Raw genomic sequence first — 27,830 nt, 5'->3', positions numbered from 1 at the left:
GGCAGAAGTGCTTCCAGACTTTTTTAAAATGGGCGGCATGGAACAAGCAACAGAAATGGGGGTGAGGGAGAAGCAAATCAGAATATTTCATAAGAAATAAGATGGATTATTATTTTGCAAAGTGGAAATAGTATTTAGACTTATACTTGAAACATAAAATGTACAATTCTACTTAAGTAGCTTAATAATGCACAAGTTGTACATTCAAAATAGATTTAAAGTACTTAACGTAAACACACTCATTATACAGAATGACACTTTTTATCTTAGATGGTGCTAAATGCAATTGATTGATCTGTAATCATGCAACTAATGTGCAAAAAGAATAAGTGACTAAAGCTTTAAAATAAATAAGGGGGCACAAGGGTGTAAAAGCAGAAAGTAGCATAACAGAAATAATTAAACTATGCACAAAGTACTGCTGAGTTGATGTACTCATTTACATTCATACTGGCCCTACCCATGCTCTCATCCAATGGTGTTGGGCATCGTAAGATTAACAGTGTTATAGTCCAATCACACTGACGGGGTGGGGGTGGAAGGGTGTAGAGTTTTTCCTGATTATCACTACCCCTTCAAGGGTTAAAAAAATAACCGCAGCCAGAGTGAAAGCGCCAAAAACTCAGATTTTTTTTATAAAGCACTTTGTGATCTTTGTCTTGAAAGTTGCTATATAAATAAAAGTAAGTTACTTACTTAAAAAAGACTCAAAAAAAGTCAGTCCCTGCAGACTTTTATGTTAAAACAGCAAACTTTAGAGCCAAATACACATGTTTACAGCCTGGTACAAATTGCACTTTTAAGTCTCTGTGCCAAATTCTCTACCTCAGATAACAGTATCAAGGTCTGAGTTGCATTAAGGCTTAAAGTTTGCATTATTGGAGCCCTTGCCACTGACAAGTGCTGGACCCAACTGGACTGCTTCACTGTGTTTTTCATTTTGCTGCCTTTGGGCTTGTTATTATTATTGATTTTTTATGTATTGTAACTAAATATGTCAAATATTCTAATTTGTGCTAACAGACTGTCTAAGAAGTCTGTACTGCAGCTTTGGTGTTACTTTGCAACAACTGGCAAGTCTGAGCCTGTGCCATGCACACTTGCAGCAAATCAAGCCTTCCAATGTTAACTGTTAGTATGCTTTACGCTTTCTTTCAAATACAGCCAGGCCTGGCTTCAACAAATCGAATCTGCCTTGGTGCTAAAATCGAGGCTTCAGAATACAAGCCTACAGGCCAGTGGGGGATTTAAAAGATGACTATACTGATCTTTATACACTCTAGGAGTTTTCTGTATTTTACTCTGCCTCTCGACTTGTTGTTGCTTATCTTGGGTGGAAAACACTTGCAAAAAGGGTTTATCTCAAGTCATTCGCTCCCAGTTAAACAAAGAACAAGTAGAAAATAGAAAAAAAAACTTGTTGATTCAGAGATTAAGATCGGTGCTAAACAAATAAACTGTGTCACTTTGCACCCCTGCTAGAATATCACAGATAGATATGAATCTAGGAAGTCGAGGCTTACATGCAGACCTTAAAAGCAGCATTCTGTTTTTTCAGAGCTTTCCGCCGAACAGTTAATGTCTCTGTTGGCCATCCTTTTCCTTCTCCTCCCACACAGCCAAACCAATATAAACATTTCTGTACAGTGAGGATACTCCCCAACTATCCTTCCTTGTTAGGTCGCCTAAAAGGGACACAGCCAGACTGAGAGAGACAGAGGGGGGAGAGAGTGAGAGAGAGATGGCACTAACCGACAGCCAAAGTTCAACTTTCCCTGAGATAGTGGAGCTAAACGTGGGCGGCCAGGTGTATGTGACCCGTCTTGAAACTCTCACTGCGGTGCCCAACTCTCTTTTGTGGACCAAGTTCACTCAGAGCTCCCCGGCCGCCCTGCCGAAAGACAGCAAGGGCCGATTCTTCTTCGACCGGGACGGCTTTCTCTTCCGGTACATTTTGGATTATCTACGGGACTCCGAGCTTTCCCTGCCGGAGTTTTTCAAAGAGAGGCGGAGGCTGCAGAAAGAAGCGGACTTTTTCCAGCTACCCGAGCTGTCGAGGCGCCTGGCGACGGTGAGCAAAGACAGCTCGTACACGGAGGACAGCGGGGAGCCGGAGGAGGCTGAGCTCTGCAGCCCGGTCACCTCTTCTTCCTCGGACCGAACCCTGCGGTCTCCCGGAGCCACTTCCGGCTACATAACCATCGGCTACAGAGGCAGCTACACCATCGGGAGAGACATCCAGGCGGACGCCAAGTTCCGCAGGGTGGCCAGAATAACCGTGTGCAGCAAGATTTCGCTGGCTAAGGAGGTGTTTGGGGAAACCCTGAACGAAAGCCGCGACCCGGACAGACCACCTGACAAGTACACCTCCAGGTATTACCTCAAGTACAACTTTCTGGAGCAGGCGTTTGACCGGCTGGCCGAGGCTGGTTTCCACATGGTGGCCTGTAACTCCACCGGGACCTGCTCATACGGCAGTAATGACCCCGGAGAGGACAAGCTGTGGACCAGCTACACCGAGTATATCTTCTCCCGGTGAACTGGCAGGAGTGCGTACGGTTGACCCGGGGAGAAATGAATAGGTTACAGTAGTTGCATTTCCATCCAAAAACTGTCGATTTGTCAACTTCGGTTTCTGTGTTCTCTGTTTTTGTGGCTCTCTGCTCTGTACAGTTGGGTCAGGGTGCAGCTAGAATTAACTTTCTGCTATTTTCTTTGCTGGCTGCTTAACAAAGACAGCGACCTTTCTGATGGCCCTGGGTCTTGGTTAGGCTATTTTTATGCTCCGGTTTGGCCTTCCTGATTTTCACAAAGCCTGCGTTGTTCTTAAGTAAATGTCATAAATGGCTCCATGCGACTGCAGAAATGTTAGGAGCTCCTGTTTTTTCTCATCTTTAGTGATCTGGGCTGATATATTCTTGCTACTAGGCTATACTGCTGAACACCTTAACCATGCACATGCGCTGTAAATATTCTAATGCACCTCTTCTTGTGTTCTTCCTGTAACTATCATGTATATTTAGTTCATTGACAGTGAATTCCTTTCATGAGGTTTTTGTTTTTACTGGTTATGTTGAATTCCTTCAGACTGACTGTGCATAGGTAGCATTGCTGTAAAGGCGGGGGTTGCTGTAAATGTTTTCTCTGGTGCATCCAATAAAGTCTGACAGTGTAACAAGATTGAGCTCATCATCCTGTTAACTTAAGTGTATTACGTCTTTCAACCAAGGTTTCTTTCTCATCGGATCCACAATATCAAAATAAATTAATAATTTCATCCAGCATCCTAATCATCTATAACATTACTTGCGAATACTCTTACAAGTGTGGGCACATCAAAGACCAAACACACCTCCCCTGCTGAGCAGGTGCTGACCTCGGTAGCTTTATACAAAAGGTTTGATGAAAACCGGACCCGAATAAGGTTGCAGCAGTATTGTTATTAACATTAAATGTGACATGAACAAAGCACACTTTCAAAGGTCACTAAATGGAGAAGAGAGCGATGAGCTGTTGCACACTGCAGAATATCAGACGCAATCTCCCTCCGAGTCGTGTTTCCTGGAAAAGGCTGACATCACCGAACACACGAGATGGTGTCTTGATTTCAAACCCCATTATGAGTTATCTGATTTATGCAAACGAAACGCAGTTTCAGCCCAATCGAATGATGCCACATTCTCATTTTTAGAGGTCCGTCAAGCACACCTCTATAAATAATTTACTCTACGTTTAAGAAATCAGCTACCTGGCTTCCCCTTTAGTGTTTAGTTTTGCTAAATGTGAATGAACCAGAACGAGTGCTTGTTCGCTGATCAGGCAGACCACAGCGTCCTTTCCAACACAGATGAGGTCTGTTATCTCCCCTAGGCAGGATGGGGGGGGGGGGGGGGGGGGGGGGGGGGGGGGGGGGGGTGGTTCTGTTTGGCTGACAAGTACAGTAATCAAATGTCTGTTCCCTTGTGGGATCCTGAGGCACAAATCCAAGCTATCCCAGGATCCAGTCTAATACAAAAAACCCATTGTGTGGGCTGTATGAGAGTGTACTTGAATACAAATGTACCAAAAAAGGAAAAAAAGAGCAAAGCGAATCATCTGTCAGATGCCCACAAACATCGGAAACGGATTACTGTACAATACCTTATAATGGGTTTGTTCCTTAAATCTCCCTAAGCAAATATACATTAACACAAATACGCACAAATTCACTCTCTCTTTCATAAACACACACTCTCGCTTCTCCAACCTCCCACGCACTATTCTGCAACCAAGAAGCTTCATAGGAGCTCTAAGGATTGACAAGAAAGCTCGTATCTGTCGTCAGCTGATGCTGCCATCTGGACAGGAAAAGGGAAGGATAGACCGCGACTCTTCCTCTGGTGCTATCCCCAGAAACAGGACGTAGGACTCACTGTCCTCAAGCAAAATGAAACAAACACACAGCTTAGGATAATCAGGCCCACATGTCTGCCCTTAAATTTGTTATTATGCAGAAACAATATGCTTGAAAAATGCTCTGAGAGGCAAATTACATCCTCTGCTTTGAACTGAAATCATATGAAAGAGTGAAAGCACGCACACACACACACACATTTAAAAGACTTGAATTTAAGCCATCTTTTTAATGTTCTGAGACAATGGCGAGTTTCTTTGCCTAACAATTATTTCTGATACTGAACTCTCGTTCTGTGTGTGTGTGTGTGTGGTCTGTGTCCTTGGTGATAAAACACCTCCAAAACACATTTCCCTCGACGCACACTAGTTTGTCTCAGTAAGAAAACTTGGTCACCACATGCTAAAAATGTGCACACACACTTATGAATACACACGGCGCAGGAGGGAGACGGATAAAGCCAAATTAGCCAATTTGAGGAGCTGGAGATACAACAGGCATGCTGGCTTTTTTTCATATCAGCCTCTATGTGCTAAATCTTTCACACTTTATCACAGTGTCTACTTCTAGCTCGCTGTGACCTGCTCGTCTTTAATACTGCTTTCAGCTCCCCTGATATAGACACATCACACTGCTCGCACAGAAAGAACAACACATAAATTATTAATTCAAGCTGTGTTTGTCTTTGTTTAGATCTGGTGTGAGAACTTGTATAAAAAAAATGATCGCCCTCAGGTGCGTGTAAGACTATTTTCCTTTCATTCTCGGTGTTATCTGAAACGTTTATTTTAGAGCTCCTTCGCTGCTAGTTTTCACATTAACGGCTGCTCTGTTGCTTTTATATATATCAATACTGTGACATATACTATAGGCGCTTAAGCTCATGCTAAAGTAATACCTAAATGAAAAATGTAACATTAAACCTAAATGATTTTTCATTTAACAATAACAAAAGAAAACCACATTAAACAACAGAAAGAAGTAATCATATAATTCTTCTGCATTATATTTTCTGAAGGTTGAAACTCTTTAATATTCAGATAATGAACAAGTAGCATGGCCACTACTAAAAACCAGCACACTGCAAAATGCTCCACAATCCTTAAGACATTTTGACAGTAGCAATAAAAAGAAAAGCAACAGATCTGCATAAATATGTGACCACATCTCTGAAACAAACAAACAAACAAAACTGTTTGCAGAATGGACATATTCTGTTCATATACTGATGCATTACAAGATCTATATTACTATACCAGGTGTTTGACATCAATTAGTTTTTTATCCTCTAACTGTATTTTTACTGGATGTTTGTTTTTCCTGTCTAAGACTTTTTAATATTACTTTGAAAGGTACACCCGTTCAACTGCTTGTTAACACAAATATCTAATCAGCCAATCACATGGTAGCAACTCAGTGCATTTGGGTATGCAGACACGGTCAGGACGACCTGCTGAAGTTCAAACTGAACATCAGGGGTTTTCAGAAAATGGTCTAAAAAGACAACCTATTCCTGCTGACCATGGTCATCTGTTTATCACCATACACTGCAGTGATAAAGGGATGTAGCATGATGGCTGTACTGTGTCACAAAGCTTAAATAGTCTCAAACTGCTTTCTTGAACATAACAGTGAGTTTGCTGTACTCAGATGGCCTCCATAGTCACCAGATCTCAGTCCAGTAGAGGACTTTGAGGATGTGGTGGAATGAAATATCACAGCTGCTAAATCTGTAGCAACTTGTGATGCTATCATGTTAACATGGACCAAAATGAGGAAGGTGCTAAGGCAGGGGTGTCAAACTCCAGGCCTCGAGGGCCGGTGTCCTGCAGGTTTTAGATCTCACCCTGGGTCAACACACCTGGATCAAATGATTAGTTCATTACCAGGCCTCTGGAGAAATACAAGACATGTTGAGGAGGTCATTTAGCCATTTAAATCAGCTGTGTTGGATCAAGGACACATCTAAAACCTGCAGGACACCGGCCCTTGAGGCCTGGAGTTCGACACCTGTGTGCTAAGGAATGGTTCCAACACCTTGTTAAATCTATGCCATGAAGAAATAAGACAGTTCTGGAGGAAACATGGGGTCCAACTTGGTGCTAGTGCCTAATAAAGTGGCCGGTTTTAAACGTAAAGCTAACGCCTGCAACAGGTTAGCTTAGCACACAGAGTAGAAATGGAAAGAAAGGAGAACTGTTAGCTTTGCTCACGATAACTTAATTAAAACAAACATATCGACTGTTTTACTTAAGTTTCTGTAACTGCAGGTTTCACAAATAAATAACTGGTTAATTAGTTAAATATCTTACTTGTTCAGCTGTGGCTGTAGCTTAACAAAAGTCAATTTGTTACTGTCATCCTCCCTCAACACATCTACAGGTAAGTGTGTTTGTCAGTACGAAGAACTCCTTTTATGGTCTCCTGCAGGTGAACTGATTGATATTGAACAGAACTTTTCTTATTAATTTACCTTTTTAAAAAAAAGCAAATATATTAATCAGCAACATAGAGACCCTGCAAGTTCATTTATAAACAGTTCAATTATAAACTTGGGCAATTTATGACACAGTTCCTTCTCAGCTGCAAAACACATAGTCAAGGGCAATTGCCCAGAAAAACTGCTTAATTCTATAGTCCTTAGGATGGGTCAGTGCCCTTTAAAAGTGCTTATTTTGAGCAAGGCCCTGTTGACCCAAAAGTCCACAGTGAGTCACAAAACAAATTCAGCATTTGTAATGGTATAAAGGTCAAAACCTCCATCCACCCATGCAGTTCAAGGTCACAGCATAGCTATATAACTACATAAAGCGGTGTAGGCCATTTTTAACTCGGATTAAAAGTAGCCAGTTCAGCATGAGGCAATCCTCTTCTTTTTTCTTAAGATACATACCACCTTGGACCTATAAACAACGACAAACTAGTTTATTTCCATACTCAAAAAGTTTGTATGTAAGTTCTTTTTGTCATAGCCACAGGGGGACAAGTCTAGTATGACACTGTTTTTCAGTGGTGATCTCCATTGGATTTTTCCTTTAGTCTGACAGTAGTCTTAATCCAAACCTGCTACATGAGTCTGCATGAAATCCAAGACTCCTTAACCATGTTTATTTAAAAGTTGTAATTCCATTCTTGACTTTAGAAACAGCAGTTGAGCAAACAACTTAAGCTCCACCTTTTCTGCAACTTTATCTTAGCCATTTAATCGCTTCACTAATCTTGGTAGTAGAATAAATACTTGACTGTTTGAATAAGCCTAAGGAGGCTTTCCATCACTGATGGCTAATGTAACAGATCAGCAGAGTCTTGCTTCACTACAGACATTTAGTGTTTGCTAACCCCCTAACAGCATAATTAACACCGTTAAGTGTTTGTGTTACTAAGGAACGAATCCATTTAAGGTCCTCACATTCCTTAAATCCCCAACATTTAGAATTTGTCTCTCTCTACGTGCAGTTGTGTTTCATTATACGTATATGTATAAGTGAACTTTTCTGTTAGTACGCTGGTGCTTTCATAGGAAAACAAACACTCCTTTTCACAAATCCCTCCCCGGAGCGGTAGTGTGGCAGAAGCAATAAAACACTGCCACAATCCATCATCTGAAAGCTGTACTACACTCTTGAATTGAGCAACTCTAATCCACAACAATTTCATACTGATATCTTTCATTCTGTACTGTCGTGCAGTTTTACAATGCGACATTTGAATTGCAGCTTGTGTTTTGTTTTGTTTTTTTTTTAAAACGATTTTCTCTTCAGTTGTGATAAATTAGCTGGGCAGTACATGTTTGTGCTCAAGTACACTAAATTTCAGATACACCACAAGAAAGGTAAGATGCAGGAAATGAAAGGAATAATACATTCCAGTCAGAACTCGGCTCTGACTCTACAAGCCTGACATAAGCCTGTTTCAGCTTACGAACTCCCAGCAGTAAGATGTACTTATGGAACCTGGAGACAAGCTTTTGTTCTTCTGTGCCGTTAGATGCAAATATGAGCACGGTAACACAATAATAATGTTTAAAAAAACAACAACAATTACACAAAAACTCCAAGGAACTTTTTTGTTGGACTTGTTGTACATTTGGCTGTAAAATTACAAAATAATTCTCATCTTTCAGGAACAATCGGAATTCTCCCTCTAGTCCATCGGTGTAACTTTGTGCTGAACATTGTGGGGGTCAAGATCTCTGTCTAAATAAATAAATAAATCTGGGTAAATTCCCAGATGATTAAACATGCAACTATTTTGCTGGTAATACCTGAAACGAGTAAAGTTTCAGGTATTACCTCACAGTTTTCAGGCCCCTCTTCTGTGGAACCAGCTTCCAGTTTGGATTCGGGAGACAGACACTATCTCTACTTTTAAGATTAGGCTTAAAACTTTCCTTTTTGCTAAAGCATATAGTTAGGGCTGGACCAGGTGACCCTGAATCCTCCCTTAGTTATGCTGCAATAGATGTAGGCTGCCGGGGGATTCCCATGATGCATTGAGTTTTTCCTTTCCAGTCACCTTTCTCACTCACTATGTGTTAACAGACCTCTCTGTATTGAATCGTATCTGTTATTAATCTCTGTCTCTCTTCCACAGCATGTCTTTTATCCTGTCTTCCTTCTCTCACCCCAACCGGTCGCAGCAGATGGCCGCCCCTCCCTGAGCCTGGTTCTGCTGGAGGTTTCTTCCTGTTAAAAGGGAGTTTTTCCTTCCCACTGTCGCCAAAGTGCTTGCTCATAGGGGGTCATATGATTGTTGGGTTTTTCTCTGTATCTATGAAGCGCCTTGAGGCGACATTTGTTGTGATTTGGCGCTATATAAATAAAATTGAATTGAATTGAATTGAATTGAATTTTATCTCACATTTGTCACACCTACATGTTTTACATCATCAAACAAGTTTTAATATTAGACAAAAACAACAGGGTTTAATATGTGTTTGAATAACTTTTTTCTTTACTCGTGTTATCTTTCCCCAATATTAAAATTTGTTTGATGATCTGAAACATTTTATTGTGACAAATATGCAAAAAGCTAAGAATGGCTTTAATGTCTCTTGGTTATAAGCAATTACAGACACTTCTCTAGGTGCAAACACAACTCAAAACTGCAGCTAGGTAACATGGAAGCTGGCCTTCATCAAATCGAGAGTCTGGATGAGGATAAAAGCCAGGTATAGCTACAGACAGAGAGATTAAAATCTGTGATCCTCCAGTGGCCATGTTATGTGTCTTCAAGGACATTACCCCTGTATCTCTGACTACAAAGCTCTTTCTCCTCATCTGCTCTGAGTTCTTTTTTTGGGAGTGTGGCGGGGGGAGTAAATGTCGCCAGTCTCCGCTGAGCTGCTCTCAGCACCCAGCAGCAGACCGGAGATTGGTGGAGCTCCCAGTGACAAAGCTGAGCCTTGCACTGTGCCGGTAAACTAAAAGGTAAAAGGCTGCCAGCATCAATCAGCTGCAGGGTATAGAGAGGAAGAGAGGGAGCATCCTCCTCCCCTGCTGTTGCTGCAGTGTGTTTCCTTTCACAAGAAGTGCAGCTCCCCTCTCCCTCCCTCTCTCTCAGGGGCTATTGGAAAGGGCAAGACGTGAAAGGAGCTGATTCAAAGTCCATCACTGAACTGTCTTATTCTCAGTGTGTCTAAGACTTTTACAAAGGTCACTTTAATTTAAACCTTTATGCCGCCATTTCAGTTGCAAGATAGTGCTTTTTTATTTATTTTTTTACTTGGTGTAATGTGTTTCAACAAAAAAAAAAAATTCCTGTCAGTAACTGATTCTGGGGGGATCTCTGGGTGTTTCACTTGGCTCATATCAATCTTTCTATTTACAGGCTGGTTTTGTACTATTGTACATATTTCAGTCTAGTTCAGTACATGCAAGCAAAGCTGGCTGTCTGTCAGAGTGCTATATTACTAAAGTTGACTGGAAGGGAAAAATGAGAGGGATGGCTGCAACCTTGGGAGGATTGTTAAGAAGAGTTGACTGAAAAACTTGGAAGATCTTCACAAGGACTGTTAGTGCACCAAGAGCAGGCACGGACAGGAAAGGAGCTTCAACTGTCACATTCCTGGCTCCATATTGTCACATACGGAGTCACTATTGAACCAGAGAAAACACTTCCCTACTCAAAGTGTCAGCTCCCTCCACAGATTTCCAATAGGACTGAAGTCTGGGGACCTTGTGGGTGCTGCAAGATTTCAGTCCATTACTGATAGTGTATTACCAATGGTGTTCTTGGTGACTGTGGTCTCTCCCCATTGTATAAGCCACAATTGTCAAAATTAAAATAAAAGGCTTGAAATATTTCTGTCTTTTCATGATATTCTGCTTTATTTAAATGCACCAATATATATTTTGAGAAAGTATTAGCTCATTCATCCTCTTTGTGAAGTGTATGCCTGCCGGTTCGACGAACACTTCAGTCCAAAGTGAACTTGGTCATTAATAATAAAGCCTGCCATGAAAATTACATGTTTATGGTAACCAGGGGATGATTCCCAAACTTTTTTTTTTTTTTTTAAATCAACATACAAGAATTTTCCCACTACTTTGATGTACTATGATGAAATGAATTGAATGACGCAATTCATTTAAGAACAACTGTTCTTAAATCTTAAGTGCAGTTTTAAAAAAGTATGAAACAAAATTTTAAACGGTCCTTAATTACATGCGAGGAAATGTAACCTTCATAAATGTTCATCATCTGAATAAATGTACTAGAATCCCAGCTGAAAAACAGTCATGATTAGAGATGAAATGAGGATTGTCAAAACAGATTCCAGATCAGCCTGGAGGCCATCTGTTTAGCTTGATTTCTGTACCTGTCCGTTGGGGCTCTGGATAATGTTACAGCACGCTTCACTCATAGGACGCATCGATATCTGCAAGGCGTCGGCCCGCCCACTTCTCCTGGGTGCTTCCTGTGTTGCCCAGATAGGCAGCCAAATATGGGGTCATAGTGTAACAGATGATCTGCATGTAGACAAGGAGGAGGTTTTGTGGCATATTTGTAGCTTAAATTTCCTCATGTCAGCATCTTTCCTGTGAGATTGCACAAACACTGGCTGTTCAGTGCAGCAAGCTGGCAATGTTTAACTGTCAAGCTGTTTGCTGTGTTATTATAAAAACATCAGCAGTTATGAGACAGGTGCTATATCTCAATAAGACCAGTTTTTGTGTTGTAAAACATCACAAAGCTCAGAGACTAAGCGATGGTCTTTTAACTTTAGCATTTGCAGAGATGAAAACAAATGACCCCATTTCTTCTGGTCCTATGCCTTGGGATAGTTTTGTATATTTGTCAGACGGGGAATTTGAGTACAAAACTGTGTGGGAAGAAGATGCCAATCTAACAAAGAGAGTAGTAGTAGTCTGCACGCTATGATTAAATGTGTCCAGCTGAACAAATAAGCACTCTGAAATTTTGTGGGAAGAGTTTTGCATGAAAAACCCTGTCCTCCGAAACCACCGGCAGAAGCAATTTTAAATTAGTACCATAAATAACAGCCTTAGGACATCTCGAGGTACTTTCCCTTTACCCAAAGGAAGCAATAAGCCTGAAGAATTCTTAAGATTTCTTGACAAAGACCAGGGTCATGATTTTCCACTTGGACACTCTGAAATCCTGTTTTTAAGAAAGAAAAACTGCAGCTGTAGCCCTTGTCATGCACTATAGTGATGTTCAGCAGATTTTTCCCATCATGCATCCTTAGGTTAATTATTGCCACTTAAAGATTTGTCAGATTTAAAAACATAAAAGCTTTTTAGTTTAAAAATAATTCCACATCATTCAGCTGTCTACTTGTGGTCCAGAATTTTTCCTGGTACACACTACACTGGTGACTGAATGCGGCCTTTTGTTATTTGACGCTCCAAACATCATGGCAAAAGCTAGAGGGGAAAAAAGAGAGACATACAGCAGACTCCTGCTGCATTCCCAGTTTTATTGGTGACTGGGAAAGCGTTAACATCTTGACACGTAAAGAAGAAGTCTCAGCGACAGTTCAGTCATTATGGTGAGAGATGTGTTTTGGCATAACGTCTCTGTAAACATTGTCCTACTTCTGTTTAGTCTTTTAGCTCGCGGTAAATATGTTAAGGCTGCACATTGTGTTTGGTTCTCCGCTGTCCTCATCTTACTGTACTTCTGGTATTTAAATAGGTCACAGCGGAGCCACAACTGTCATGCTCAACAGATGGAGCATGTCAAACTGAAAAAATGTCTTTGGGGAGCTGACCTCGCTCTTCCGAAAGACCAGATCACAGTAAAACATTTTTTAAAAAAATTCCTTCTCTTAAGCCCAGAGCTCCGAATGACCAGTGTTCAACATGTCAGAGCGAGTGTGTATTCCCAGAGAGCTCAGTGATCCAGCAACCTCTGACAACGCTGTTGCCGTTTGCTCATTTTATTCATCCAGTGCAAAACAAAACATATCAGGCAACGTTGTCTTTGTGTTGTGAATAACAACACATTTGCATCGGCGCACAGCTTCCTCCTACGAATGAAATGCTGCCTTTGTTTTGCCCCAGTATTTGCATAATGGCCATATTCATGCAAGTAGCTTTCCTCATGTTTCAAAGAAAAGGTCACCTGTAACCCTGAACCGACCTCTAATGCCCACATTAAGCTGCAGCTAACATTACAGCCTCTTAAAGCTGGATGACAGACTGAATCTACCACTGGACAGCACTTCCCTATTGAAAGGTTAGAGGACAGTAAACTTTCTCTTCCTTGTTGCTGCTTTAAGCTTGCTTCATCAGCTTCCTGTAAAACAGTTCACTCAAATGACACACGGACATTTTCTCTCTTACGCCAGCATTTTGGAGGCGAGAGAACTTTTGTCTGTCACTGCTCATTTCAACAGAGGATATTTCCTTTTTACAAGCTTTGAGGGGATTCGTATTTGGTCCATAAATGGACAAAGTGTCCACTAATGTTTTGACATTCTTCAAAACTGTTTAAAAAGCAAAAAGTACTCCCTTCACACTTGGAAGGAAAAAAAAAATATTGCACCTTACACTGCACTGCAGCAACTTTGCCAAAAAATGACTGCCATACAAGTCCTTTATGCTTAACCAGTGCTATCATTTTGTCATTGCTACTGCATACAAGTGTAGCAGAGGTAAATAAAGTCATCTTCTAAATTACAGAACAAGTCCTCATTAATTCTACAGTCCTGTGAAAACATTTTTACATGACTGTAGAATTTAAATAGAGGCTAAGATTCAATAGCCTGTAAAACCACCTTCAGCAGCAATAACTTGAAGTTATCGTTTTGTATGTGACTATCAGTCTCTCGTGCCGCTGTGGAGGAATTTAGCCCACTCTTCTTCACAAAGTTGCTGCAGTTCATTAAGATTTGCTGGCATTTCAGGTCGAGGTCTGGACTTTGGGCCATTGTAACATCCTGATTCTTTTCTTTTTTAGCCACTGTGTAGATTTACTCTGGTGTTTGGGATCATTATCCTGCGACATGACTCAGTTTGGCCTCATCTTTGAGTCCTAGAATACTTTGGTATGCAAGTGTTCATGGTTGAACTGCCTCCAAGGTGCCCATGATGGTTGAAAAACAAGTCCAGATCATCACCCCTCCCCTCACTGTGCTTTACAGTTGGTATGAGGCGTTTGTGCTCACCAGTTGTGCACAACTGCCAAACAGCTCCACCTCTGGTCTTGTCTGTCCAAAGGACATCGTTTCAGAAGTCTTGTGGTTTTGTTCAGATGCAACTTTGCAAACCTAAGCTGCGCTGCCATGTTGTTTTTAGAAGAGGCTTCATCCTGGCAGCTCTTCCAGACAAGCCATATTTTAGTGTTTTTCTAATTGTACTGTCAGGAAGTTCAATAATCAGTGTGCTGACTGAAGCATGTAGAGTCTGAGATGTAGCTTTGTTTTTCTTTTGGTTTGGTTTTGTTTGCAGGGTGCCCACTCCTGGGAATTTTGCTGCATTGTGTTAACAAATCTAAATAGTCCAAAACCAGCAAAGCTTATGCTTTTACAGAAGCACTCACACTTCCCAATGATCAATTAAATCAAGTGTTTTTTTATTAGCAGGACCTGGCTGCTACTTACCCTCTGAATTACTAAGAAACCAGTGAGGATGTACTTTGTTTTTTTGATGTTTTGGGGGTTTTTTTTGTTTTGTTTTTAAAAACAGAAATGACTGGACTGCTTTCCATTACCTCATCATCATCACCGACTAAAGGTGCAACATCATCCAGTATCCGGCTGGGCGAAGGCTTTCAATTTGTTCCTTCTTCCAAATTTCTTTTACCAATGTAAAACACGTTGTGTAAATGTTCTGCTTCTTTCGTTTATTGATGATACTTTACTCCAGTTAGGACATTAGTACATCCAGTAATAAAGGTGCACTGGTCATTGCATTACCTGAACAGTCAGTATGTTCACCAACATGTAAAGACAGTCAACTGTGAAGTCATTTCTGCCTACAGTGACAATGAGATCAATGTGAGATCAATGCTGCCACCATGTGGTATACAAATGAACAACAAATAACACTTGTATATGTTCAGTCCACTTTATTTACAAAGACATTTCAATTAAGAGGCTGATTTGTATGTGAGACAGTCATACATTATATATATACACCAGTGATTTACCCCAGTGTGTATTCGGTGACATTACAACAGAACAGAAAGTGCTTCAGTACACATTAAAATTCATTTCCATACAGAGTTACACGAATAGCCTCAAGAAATATCTGATAATTTTAACACGGCACACGGATCTGAAGACACTAGCATTAAGATGAAGGCGTAAATCAAACAGTTCCCATCATATCTTTATTTCATATATTAAATCTAACTTGGAAATAAATTAGCAGGGGAAAGGTGGTCAAACAAGGCACCACTTATCTCATTTAAAAAATAGAAGTAAAGGTTCTACTTTGCCAAAACTCTATATAAGATTATAAAGTTTTACCGATGCTCAGGAAGTAGAAGCTGTGAATTTGCTGCAATTTCCTCTGTACAGGATAGCTTTGCTCAGAGACTGCCTGCCACTGTATTTACTCTTCAATCTGGAGTACAGCAAGCTGCTCACATGGGGGTGACTAAAATGCAAGTAAACATGGTACCTTGAAAAACAAGCTCGAGTTTGTAAAGCTGTAAATATGTGACATCTTAAACACATTTTAAAGTATTATAAGAAAAGTTAGCTTTCAGTGAGTGATGGGTAATAATTCCAGTTTTTCTACAGAACAATAATTAAACAAAAATGATTTTATAGACTAAGAAAGTCATGCATAATGCAATGTTAAAAAATAAAAAAACAATCTGGAAGGTTAATAGATGGACAGAAACTAAAGTGTGATGTTCATGTCTCACAATGACCAATACTTACACCTGAGTTGGAAATGGCAGCGTTCACAGAAGGGCTTCCTGTTTCGGATTTGAACCTGGGCTCCATTCTCTCTTCCTCCGAGATGTTGACGGCAGCCCACGCACTGAGGGGAGGACGGGGAAGTGAGAAAGGATTTAGGGACCATCTAAGACAAATCCAGCCGAGCTGTGACGTGGGCCTTTAGCGTCTAAATTATTTCACCAGACGGTCCGCCACCCGAGCACAGGATAACCAAGCTTTGTTTTGCGTAAAAATCCCACAGCATATAAATATCACAACAAGTGTGATGTGCATCGGTGACTTACAGGGAGGCAGAAGTGAAATTGCTTTTACATCTACATGCTAATGAACCAAGGCCAGCTAAATCTAGGGGTCCCCTGCCAGTGAGACTTTCACAGCAAGGATCTAAAAGCAAAGCAGGACAGCAGGTTGGCTTCTTCCACTCTATGTGCATAATAAGTAACTGAGAAAATAATGACAAACACAACAGTGGGCTTGACCACCACCCCCAGAAGCTTCACAGACAAAGAGACAGACTGGCTAATAAAAATAGATTCATGAAAGTGATAGAAACACTCCTCCTAGCAGATGCAAACTGATAACTATGATTGGAAAACAGACCACAGACATGAGACTCCAGCCAATCTCACAAGGCAAGTTGCAGTCACATTAGTCTCAACCCTAAAATTTTGTTCAGAATTAACCCCTAAAACACATACAGGGTTCAGTTATACTGGGTGTATGTTTTTTTTTTTCTTAAATGTTCATTTTAACTGGGACCTGTTATGTTAAGTAGGGTGCAAGAATAAAAACTGAAAATTGGAGTAGAACTGAAAATTTGCATAAGTCATGTACATATTAGGCCTCTGCATAAAACACGTCATTTTAGCGCCTCTCCCTTTAAATCAACTTTCTTCTAATTGGCTGTCCCTCGCAAACAGATTCAAACAGCAGATGGGTGTGGCTTCTGTTAAGCCAGAGCTGTGTGCTTGATATCACCATATTAAGATATACCCCAGATGAGATCATAGATTAGAAAAAGGGGGTCATAAATCTAAAGTTTAGAGGAGTCTGAGCATTTAGTTCACAGGGATAACTTGCACATGTATGCATATCTAAGTCTGAAACTTTACCTCTTTAAAAAAAAAAAATAATAAAATAAAATATGTGCATCTACCATAGAGCAGAAAATAAGAGAAAAAAGCAAACTAGATCCACTACTGTGGTGGAAATCCTACACTCTGGCAGTATTGAACTTTAAAGTTTCAAAATTATGAGAACTTTGGTCAACACGTAAGAAATCAGGACCAAGTCTGTTGTCTTCCAGTGGCAGCTTTCTTGTCTCTTGCCTACATATTCTGCAGCATTGTATGCAGATTCACAGAAATTATTGCTAATAAGTCATCATGTGTTTTGTGCATCATTTGCCGTCTCCATTTTGTTGTTGCGTTCAGAGTTTAAGTGACTGAACTATAAGAAAATAAGTTCTGTGTTTCTATTGGCCAACCATGAACTCTGATCACATTTTAACTATAAAAAACTGAAGGACCTCATGTCAAAAATGGAATAGTTTCCTTAGAGATGAGGAGCAGTTGCAGTTATTTGCAGGTATTGGAGCTATTGTGACTGCACCTTAACCCAGGTAAACCCTCTCACCTGAAAACAGCCAAGGTGGAAGTAGAGACTAAGGGCCTCTATGACCATAGCTGGTCTACTACCAAGGATACGCCCACAGACAGAGCAATTCCTCCTGCCATTGACCATCCTGGGGCAGGCACATGGTAACCAGGTAAGGCCAAAAATGTCTGTCAAGATCTTTTTTTTTTCTTTTTTTCTTTTTTTTACAAGTACATGTACAAGAGATGAAAGCTTGTAGTTTACATAAATGTGTACCTGGCCTGATGACAGGACTGTATGTAAGGATTTCTCAGGGATAATACTGATCCAGTGCTGTATCGCGAAGAGGCATTCCTACTCGGTGTAACGTAACCTGCAGCAGCCGAGTGTGGTCGAGGGTAACTATAGATTGAGGATTGGGGCTGACGCAAATTATCAAGATTATCCAGAGAGTCATATCTGCAGGTAAGAAATCACAGTAGTAGAAGAACAATTGAAAACACACAGACTGAAAAACAGGCCATTGGGCAATGAGTCCAATCTTAAATGTAGCTTGGCTGAGATCTCACCTTTTCAGAGGAAGCCCAACAATCATGGGATCCTTGTAAAAGCTGCTGCTGCGCTGACGTATCCAGCTGTTGTCAGTCAGAAGCTGAGTCCTTTTCTTCATCTCCTCTAAAATCTGCTGCCTTTCTTTCTCAGCCTTGGACACAGACAGTCCTTTTCTTTTACTCTGATCCCCTGAACAAAAGCACGTTGAAAGGGTTAGAGAAGTACATCTCCAACACAGAAATGGATAATATAAGAGAAAGAGCTAAACTCACCTCTAGAATACTTGTGAGGCCCAGCTAATACTGGGGAAGACAAGGACTTTGTCCTATGGGAACAATAAAGTCTGCATTATTCAACCTTGAGAGCAATTTTTAATTCAAGTCCACAATATTTTGATGTGATTTTCTTTTATTTATTTTAAGAAATTGTGCTTTGAGTCATAAATCAAGCATTTGTTAAAAGTGTTTTTCTCTAAAAGAAAAAACAAACAATTATCTACCTTTATAATAGCTTAATTTACAAAAATCACTGAAGGGGTGTGCAAAACCTGGACGTGCGTGACTAAAACTACAAATACAGTGGAAATTGGACCAGGCTTGATCTGACCTGTGTGCAGGGGACAGCTGAGCAAAGCCACATGAGCCATCAGCCCTTAGGTACAGCAATAGCAAAAATAAGGCCCAGCAAAAGCAACAGGAGGCACAGCAGAAACAGCAGTAATGATGATTAAAAAATGCTTTAGAACTTTTTGCAGATGATACTCTTTGTAATAAACATGCTCTTTGTACCACATGGATAAGAGCAGCATTAAGAAAGAAGCAAAGCTTTATTTACCAGTCTTGTTGGGCAACCATCTCATTCTGCACTTCGTGTGCATTACTTTGCCGTTTTGGCCCCAACAACTCTTTCAGCTTTTCTCCATCAGTGCTTTGCTCTTCTTCTCTGGTTTTCTTCGGCATTGCATTCTCTTGCTGCTGGGTCCTGGCAAGGCCCACATCACCAGGGGTCACCTCAAAGGTTTTCTGGCTCTGAAACATGAATATTGTACATGTAGAGTATTTAGAAAAAAGAAAAACAACGTAACACACTGATAAAAGTGAGCAAAATAATTCAGTGCGGTGTCGGTGTCATAGCTGCTGACTGAAAATGCAACATTATAGTGTAACCAGTATAATCTCAAAATGTAGTAAAATGTCATACATTAGGATCTTTAAAAAAAAAAAACTTCCCTTCTTTGGTGCCTTATTAAGGAAAAAATGATTATAAAAACTGCTGTAAAATGAAAGCGACATTACCCCTGACTTCGTGGGGTCTATTACATCCTGTTGGTCTCTCCGCCACTCTGCCTCAAGCCTCTCCTGGTCCCGCTGATATTTCTCCTAAAAACAAATCCAAAAACACCAGAGCACTTTAATAAAATTGCACTAAACTTCAAGCATATGCTCCTTAGTTCTGTTTGAAAGAGGCTTCACCTGTAGGAGGCGCTCCTGTTCTTCCTGCCACTTCTCCTGTCGCCTGCGATCCTCCTCAAGGTCCCAAGACCAGCTGGATGAGGGGGGGCTGAGCGATGGCACCTGGAGCTGGTGATGCACAGACAAAGTTCAAACGTGATCACACTGCAGTACATCAACTCTTTAAACACACGCAGGTGACATATTTCTGACTGTGCACAGAAACTTACATCAGATATCGCAGATTCTGACCCTCCTGTGAGAGAGAATAATAGTTTAGGACCTGTGTAGTGTTTTGTTTTTTCCTAGAGTAGAGTAGCATCATGCAGGTCTAAACAGATGCAATTACTGGGGACACATTAGAAGATTAAGGAAGACTGGAGAAAAATGTAGTGGATATTTGATTTTGTTCCTGCTTCAATCAGGAAAGCTCTGCTAGAGGCCTTCATCTGGCCAATCCCAAACAAGCTATAAAAAAAAAAAATGACCCAAACCGGTCACTGAAGACTTACCAGTAGGACTGAATTAAACATTTCTCACCACTCATTCAGGATCATCACTCTCCAATGATCAGGGCCAACATGCCTACAGTTTATCAAAATTCAGCACACTATTCTGCTAATGTATCCCCAGCTAAAGATGCTGCACTGCAAATTCTGAAAAAGAAGCTGCAGAACAAAGCCTCAAGAACTTGTAAATGCAAGAAAGGTATCACAGTGTGCGGTAAAGCAAGCACAAATTTGCTGTGTTTGCTTGATGACGCAGCATGACACACAGTGGGTCTTTAGATTTCAGCATTGCAACAGCAGCTACACACAGTGCAAATATTTACCACATAAGTACACCCACGAGCTGAATCCTGCACAGCCTGAAGAGAAAAGCCATCGTAGGACACACAGAATCATCAACAACCACAAAGGACAGCAGAGGATATCAGTCTTCGTGCCAGAAAGTTACTGATCAAACAATGAAAACAACATAAAGAACCGTTGCACACAGTGGGCTCTTCTCATTTCTCTGTTTTGTGCCTCCTTATCTCCTCCCGCCTCCTGTCTGTAACCTGGAAATCAATTCCAGTGTGTCATTATTTAGGGATGCCTTAATTTCCAAAATGCATCTCAAGGAGAGACGAGCCAGGAGAGAGGCAGGCTGCTGAAGGGACATGAGTGAGGAAGTACTCTTGATATATTTAAAAGAACCATCATGATGTACCTTTGGTATATGATTAAAGTATAGAAGCTGCCATAAAATATAATGGTAAGCTTAAACAAAACAGACATCACATAGTTATATGAAAGGGGGGGGGGGGGGTAAAAAGTTAAAAAACTTTCATAGGACTACATACAGACCTATAAAAAAAAAAAAAAAAACTAGGTAAAGGTCAGCAGCAGCAGCAGATGTTGGTGATCAACTGCACTTGTTTGACGGATCACCAGCACGTGTGAGCACCTTTACAGAAGCAGAAGTTTTGGCAGTTTGCAGGTCTGGAGCACTGAAGTGTGCTAACACAATGCCATCATTTTCCCAGAAGTGAACATCCCAGTGAATTCACCCCAAGGTCAGACCGTGCAATGCTCCGAGAAAATGCAAAAAGACTCTACAGGAGCTGCCAGGAGAAAGGCTCTCCTCTCTAAGAGCACAGCAGCACAGCTTCCAAAGGTTTGCAAAGCTGCATCTGAACAAAGCGCATGATTTGTGGAACAATGTCTTTTGGACAGACAAGACCAAAGTGGAGATGTCTGGCAACAATGCACAGTGTAATACTTGGTGAAAACCAAACGCATGAAAACATACAAGCACATCAGCACAGAAGGATGGCGTGTTGGTCTTGTTTTTCAGCCACGGGAGCTGAGCACCTCGCAGTCAACGAGTTCACTAAACTCTTCTAGAGTCAAATATGAGACCACGGCCAAAGAAGTGTTGCAAAGGCCCGGTCAAAGTCCAGATCTTAACTTGATTGAGATACTGTGGTCAGACCTTGAGGGACCTCTGCATAAATGAATGCCTTCACACTGAACCACACAGTGAACTGAACCAATGTTCATCCACAATGATTTGAGAGACCAATATCATCCCCAAAACGATGAAGTCAAGTTTTTGCTGCTTAAGATGATTCTATAAGCTACTGAATCATGGGGCTTTCCACGGGACTTTTTGCGGTCCTGGAAAACCTTTTACATAACTATTCATCTGCAATGACTTCAAGATGATGGCTGCAAAGCTGCATCATTGTCATTTTGTTAAATGCCTCAAATTCCTGACCCCTTCCTGCACCTGATAGGAACTAAGAGGAAAAGAGGAAATCAATGCAAAAACTGAGAAATGAGAGGAGATCATCTTAATATAGGCTTATATTTATTGTGGTCTCTATATTTTGGACATGATCAGTGCCGTATCTCTGTGGTTGTTTGGTTCAAATTGGTTAAGCACTGTGAAAAGCAGTACAGTCTGCGCCCCTGCCCTCAGTTCTTCTGCGATTTTTCATGAACAAACTGTACAACAAACAGCAATTTATAAAAATCCTTTAATAGCTGATTTACTTTGGTGTAATTTGTGGTTACGCTGCTCTGATTAAAGCACTGCTATAAAGTATAATAGACTGATGTTAGTCTAAAGGCAATCAGCTAATCACCATGCATCTTTTGATTCCTTATAATTAGCATCTCCTAAATATTCTTTAAAAAAAACAAACAAGCATACTAAAAATGCATATTTAATTCTAATGACAACTCAAACCAAGCCAAGCACCAGCCACCAAAGCCGCTTCACATGAAGTTCAAACTGCCATTTTACCTTGCTGCCTGAAAAATTCTGCCCTCCTTTTGTGATTTTTTCTAATAATAGTACTACAATCTACATGAAGAGGAAGGGTGGACAAAGTGAGAAATTACACATATTACACCCGAGTTATTTTTAGAGGAAGTGTTTTTTTTTTTGTTTGTTTTAAATATCACTGCGATTACACACTTTATGCTCGGTGTTACCTTTATTTCTGGCTGTCCTATGTGTCTCACAAAGTTCTCCACCCATGACTTTACCCTGCATCACCTATACAGGTGAAAAAAAAGATGCCACAAACTATAAGAAGAGCTTTTTTTTTTTTTTTTTTTTTTTTTTAAATTGCTATGATAGCTGCTAAAATAGTGCTCACGTTGTCTGTGTGCCCATTGCTTTTGAACCCTTGTGTGACTTGTGTGTCTGGAAAGGCAGCACTGTTGGCATAGTGATCAGGGCACCCTATCAGGACAGGCGAAGAAGCAGCAGTCAGATTGAGGGTCACCCTGCTCTGGCCTGGCCGGCTGTGATGAGTCCCCTCGCCGGTGCTCCAATCTAATTAAAAACAACTAGCCATCAACTCTAAGACCACGCTAATAATTTCAGGAAGTGGTAAAACAGAGCCGCTTTTACTCATTATCCTACCCTTGTTGCCATAGCGCCGAATGTCCATGGTCAAACTGCCGGTTTGCAGGGCAGATGCCATTTTATCCTTCCACTGGTCGTAGTTCATGTGTGCCACTGCAGCTCCATCGACGGCCACGATCTCGTCGTCGACACGCAGCTGGCAGAGCTCGGCTGGACTGCCTGAGGGAAGAAATGAAGAAAGATGAAAACGAGTACGGCATAAAATGAAAAAAAGAAAGTGCCAATTCAGAAATTATTTGCTTAGCAGGAAGTGAGAAACACAGTAGGAGCTGTTCCTATCTGAAAGTGGGCCACTAAGCAGCGAGTAAGTGACACCTCTCTCATGTCCAATTCATTATTCATGGTTGCGTTTTAAATCACTGGCTACATTTGGTAGTTTGATGCTCAGAAGCCCTCAAATATTGTAAAACTCCTAGGTTAAAGTTTCTCTTCCCTACAAGTAACCGTATACATAATTACCATGTTCAGAAAACATAATCAAAATGTAGCCGTTTTGACATCTCTCCCCCTCCACCGGAATAAAAAATAGCTTTGAAATTCTGCACTCTTCCCCTTCTGCTGCATACAATTTCCCTCACAACAAAAATCGACCCACTAACAAATTTGATGCCTTTTTAGTCTGTGACCTGAACTGTCAGTGTCATCTGTTACCGTTTTATTCTCTAAGCGCTAACCTGTGAGAGCAAATTTCCTCTATAAAAAGCAAAAAAGAAAACATCTGTCACCGACTTGTTCCTGTCTCACACAAAGATGCTAAATGTAACGTTCTGTTCTTGTGACAAAACTTCAGCACTGCAGAGTTACATTTAACAAGAGTCTTACCGGGCTGAATGAGCTTAACTCTCGCCCCCGTCGAGTCCCAGTGAGTATGGAAACCAAAGTCAGCTAGACTGTTGGGTTTAAGAGTAAGGCTCACTCTCATGTCACTGTGATCCACCTGGAAAAACACACACACGTACGTGTAAAGGTGACACCGTGTGATCCAATGTCGAATGCTTCCTAGTAGAAATTAGAGACTTGAGTGGCCCGCTATACAAATATAGTAAGGAAGGGATACACTGAATGACCAGTTACTGTCAGAAATGCCATATTAATGCTGCTTTAAGTTTGAAACACTGTAATGAATGGTAATTTTAAAAAAAAAAGTAAGGGGGAACCTTAGAAGTTGTCATGACAACACCATTTCATCAAACACCCATTTAACCTTATCTAATGATATAAATGACACCAGTCTACAAGTCACAATGTCTGAAAATAAACTTTTCCCAATATTCCAAAATGTTAATTTTCTGGTCGTCACTGAGCTTACTTAATGAGAACAATCATTCATTACACCTTACGATCCCTCTCCAAGTGTCTAATTTCATGATATAAAAGACGGGTGTAGCCATCATGGCTGTTCCCTACATCCAATCAAGCCCCATTTTAAAGCCTTGGGATGAGCACTCTCACCGTTGTTTTTTGGATAGATGCAAAGAGGAAAGTGAACATGTGTGCAACCTGTCAAACAAGTCATTAGCCAATAACCATACCACAGATAATTCTCAATTTTAAACATTTTTTTTCCTCCCAATACGACCCAAAATAAGTCAAACTAATTTTGGGTCAAAAAACTCAGCAGGAAACTGTTTACAGAGGTAAAGACAGAAAGCTGCTTTCCCAGACATCTATAGGACCAAAAGTCTTTCTGCAACCACAGCTTTTGCCACCTGGTGGCTTTCACATGTAATGCAGGTTTAAGATGTTTCTGCATTGGCTTCATTTTTCCAACCCAGAAGCTCCATTTATGTTTTATACCAACTCTGGGTCGATCTTGTCTAGTGTCAAATGTTGACCTTCCAACTTGGACAAAGATTGAGGAAACCCCCAGGAGCAGACTGTCAATGCTCTAGCTCTGGGACAGTGAAAAAACAAAACAACAACAACAAAAAGAAAACCAAAGAAACAAAAGAGCCGCACACATGCAGCTGGTCAGGCCCCTGAACTAATGCATTTTGAGAGTGAAAACTGGATTTTTTCCACTGAAAACTGCTGTTAGCTTTCACTGTAGCCCAGGTTCATGAAAGTCAAGTACATTTGATACAGAAGCTGATGTCTGCTCTCTGCACAAGTCTGGGGTCCATAGTGTAACTACAGAATAACTGCAGGGGGTCAGAAAGTGACTTTGAGGGAGTGATTTGAAAAGGGCAGCGGCTCTAGAACTGGTCCAGATCCAGCCAGTTTAAATCTGATTTTACATTATCATCCTCCTCATCCTTTATTTATCCAGGTGAAAAGTTTAATTGAGATTTAAATCTCATTTCCAAGTGAGACTTGGCCATAGGGCAGCAAATTTTTACAGGAGTTTGTTTCATTAATTTTTTCTATGGAGCAGTGGGTAATCACATAAATGCCATTGATTTGATTTGACGCAGCTTCTTAAACTGTTGAAAATCTTACAAGTTCAAAAATACTCCAGCATACCTTTGGGAGATCTGTGCTTCCATCAGCTGAGAAGGTCAAGCCTCTATTTTGACGAGACTGCAGATTTGAATAAGGTTGAGGCAGTATCTGGCTTTGAATGGAGGGTCGATAGTAATAGCCACTGCTCTGAAAGGAGGTCTGGCTGGAAAGATTGGAGCTTGTCACTTGCTCTTCCTGTCCTGCACCAGTCTGCGTCCCCTGGTTGGTCTGATACTGACCGCTCAGCTGGGCGGTCGCAGTCTGTCTTTTCAGAGATGGTGAAGATGGAGAATCCTCTCTCTCACTGTTCAACAGCACACCCTGATTGTCATCTACCTGGAGATGGAGAAAAACAAGATGTGCTCAGAATCTGCAGCGCTGAAATGTTAAAGTAGGGCCTTAAAAATGTGTAAAACCAGCAGATTCGTGAGAAATGTGTAATCTTGGAATGAACGCCGCAGTGCAGCAGTACTTCTTTTATTAATGAGGAAGGCAATCAAAACAAAAGGTAACAAGTTAGCTCACACAGTGTGCACAGACAGACACACACATACACACACAATGCTCTCATTACACCAACTTACTTAAGCTTATTAGGCTGTCTTAAATCCCTGTACACCACTTCGGACACTAAAATGCCATTTAGCCAGAAAAATAACAGGCTGACTGTAAAATAATGTCAGAACGACAGGTTTTTCTGTTAAGCAAAAAATTAAATAACACAATTTTTTTTTTAAAGTTTGGATTTAGACCCAAGGTTTCCTGGCATCCATGTTCATCACCATCAGCATTTTCAGCTCTTATAATTGCCCAAACATGGTTTTTAAGCTTGATCAAAAACCTGAATTGCAGGTTTGACAGTGACATTGTTAATATTTAAACTGAGTCAGCTGAGGAGGAAGATGGGTGTTAGGCTGGATTAACGCAGTTAAATGGATACGGTTTGATAAAACTAATCTTTTTAAAGAGCAACAGGTCCACAGCCGCACCAACCAGTGAACTCACATTGTACATTCTGGGCAGTGATGACACTCTGGACTGCTTGGTCCCAAAGGGTCTGGCTGTGATAGCAGAAGAGAGACGGGATGAGCCCTCAGACCGACGGTAACCACGGGGAAGGCTGGCTGAGCCAGACCAGGAAACAGTTCTGGGCAAGAACTTGTAGACGCCTTGAGTCTGCGGGGCCGTGCTTTGCTCTGCTGCTGCTTCCCAAGAGGACTTCTGTCCGTCTTCCTGAGAGTTGTCGTTCTGATGCGATAAATCCTCACCAGCAGTTTTAAGCTCCGGATCAACATCAAAAAATGCTTTCTGTTCACTAGACATGGATAAAGTGGGACTTTTATTGCTTTTAGAATTTGCGGTCTCGTTCAGCTGTAACGCTGTAAAATGAGTGGAGATTTGTTTTGTAAGGCCATTTTGTGGCTGGGAAAGTCCACAGGTAGACTGGAAAGGAGCTGTGCTGCTCTGGGATTTCACTTGGGTTTGAGAGATCACAGGAGAGCCTAGAGAAGGCATGCCAACTCTTGCTTCATCTAAAGCCGTGGAGGCAAAGTGGATCTCCTCTCCCAAGACTTTTCCATCAGGGACAACCACTGCTCCACCCTGAGAGCAAAGGGCCAACAATGAGTACAGTTATGCCATCTGGCAAAATAATAAAAACACCTTATAGGTTATAACACTTTTCACAACTCAGCTGTACTCAAGAAATGTTTTAAAATCATAAGCATTTTTAATCCCATTATTAAAACAGTGTGTGGTGCTCATTAACATCAGGGAGTTAAAACTCAACAGTAGTGTAAACCTACTTGAGCATGGGTTGAGCTCTGGGAGCGAAGAGGAACCGTGGGGCTGAAAGGTGCCTCGGTGGCATAGCTGCGGGCCAGCAGAGCTCGAGTATGTGGCCGGAGATCAGAGCTTGATTTTGATGGAGAAGTTGTTGAGTAAGGATGAGGCGCTGTGTTCCTGGTCCAAGGTGACTGCTGGTATCTGAGGTATTAATATGCAGGGGAAGAGTAACCAAAGGATTACAGGTAGCAGAAAACATGGAGGAAGGACAGGCATCACAACTCACGAGTTATAAAAAAAGGTACAGTGCTGTGAAACAGTATTTGACCTCTTGATTTCTTACATTTCTTGCATATGTGAAATGTTTCATATCAAACAAATATTAATATAAGACAAATATAAGCAGAGTATGAATAAAATGAATTAAGGGTAAATGCAAAGTTATCCAAGCCTACTTGGCTCTGTGTGGGAAAAGTAGTTGCCCCCTAAATCTATTAACTGGTTGTTCCACCCTTGACCTCAAGAACTGCAATAAAGTGTTTGTGATAACTGGCAAAGGGTCCTTCAGATCGCTGCCCACTCATCTTTGCAAAATAAGTTTCATTCAGTCACACTGGAGGATTTTTGTCCTGTTTATTATTTAAGAATGAACTTTGACTAGGCCACTTCTAAAGCTTCATGGTTTATTTTGGTTTTTTGAGCCATTCAGAGGTGGACTTGCTGGTGTGTCTGGATCACTGTCCTGCTGTGACCCAAGTGGTTTTGAGTTCTGATGACCGGACATCCTGCTTCAGGATCTTCTGGTTGA

General features: G+C 41.0%; 2 protein-coding genes across 5 annotated transcripts in view; one reads left to right on the top strand and one right to left on the bottom strand.

Moving 5' to 3' along the window:
* The first annotated feature begins 1,551 nt into the window (after positions 1-1,551).
* Positions 1,552-3,284, top strand: LOC146525529 (BTB/POZ domain-containing protein KCTD12-like). The gene has a single exon (XM_085161146.1). It carries the CDS (start codon positions 1,742-1,744, stop codon positions 2,537-2,539), a length of 798 nt encoding a protein of 265 aa, XP_085017272.1. The 5' UTR covers positions 1,552-1,741; the 3' UTR covers positions 2,540-3,284.
* Positions 3,285-12,697: 9,413 nt separating this feature from the next.
* Positions 12,698-27,830, bottom strand: part of LOC146525528 (LIM domain only protein 7-like) — a 32,721-nt gene continuing 17,588 nt past the window's right edge. Inside the window, exons 13-30 of one of the 4 annotated variants that reach the window (XM_085159473.1) lie at positions 27,043-27,223; positions 26,243-26,839; positions 25,259-25,573; positions 23,618-23,732; positions 22,793-22,954; positions 22,524-22,702; positions 22,357-22,420; positions 22,166-22,225; positions 19,603-19,628; positions 19,394-19,501; positions 19,217-19,300; positions 18,756-18,949; positions 18,194-18,246; positions 17,939-18,110; positions 17,646-17,828; positions 17,409-17,517; positions 15,753-15,855; positions 12,698-15,462 (exon numbers count right to left, since the gene is read on the bottom strand). In XM_085159473.1, the coding sequence (XP_085015599.1) occupies positions 15,449-15,462; positions 15,753-15,855; positions 17,409-17,517; positions 17,646-17,828; positions 17,939-18,110; positions 18,194-18,246; positions 18,756-18,949; positions 19,217-19,300; positions 19,394-19,501; positions 19,603-19,628; positions 22,166-22,225; positions 22,357-22,420; positions 22,524-22,702; positions 22,793-22,954; positions 23,618-23,732; positions 25,259-25,573; positions 26,243-26,839; positions 27,043-27,223 (2,719 nt within the window). In that variant the 3' untranslated portion in view covers positions 12,698-15,448. Of the gene's footprint in view, positions 15,463-15,717; positions 15,856-17,408; positions 17,518-17,645; positions 17,829-17,938; positions 18,111-18,193; positions 18,247-18,527; positions 18,573-18,755; positions 18,950-19,216; positions 19,301-19,393; positions 19,502-19,602; positions 19,629-22,165; positions 22,226-22,356; positions 22,421-22,523; positions 22,703-22,792; positions 22,955-23,617; positions 23,733-25,258; positions 25,574-26,242; positions 26,840-27,042; positions 27,224-27,830 lie in introns of those variants that run through there. The other 3 variants (XM_085159490.1, XM_085159481.1, XM_085159501.1) reach the window with 3 other exon arrangements.

This window comes from Neolamprologus multifasciatus, chromosome 1 (genome assembly GCF_963576455.1).
Source record: "Neolamprologus multifasciatus chromosome 1, fNeoMul1.2, whole genome shotgun sequence".
NCBI classification, from domain to species: Eukaryota; Metazoa; Chordata; class Actinopteri; order Cichliformes; family Cichlidae; genus Neolamprologus; species Neolamprologus multifasciatus.
Note: the sequence above shows the minus strand (reverse complement) of the source record. Positions and strands in the feature narration are given on the sequence as shown.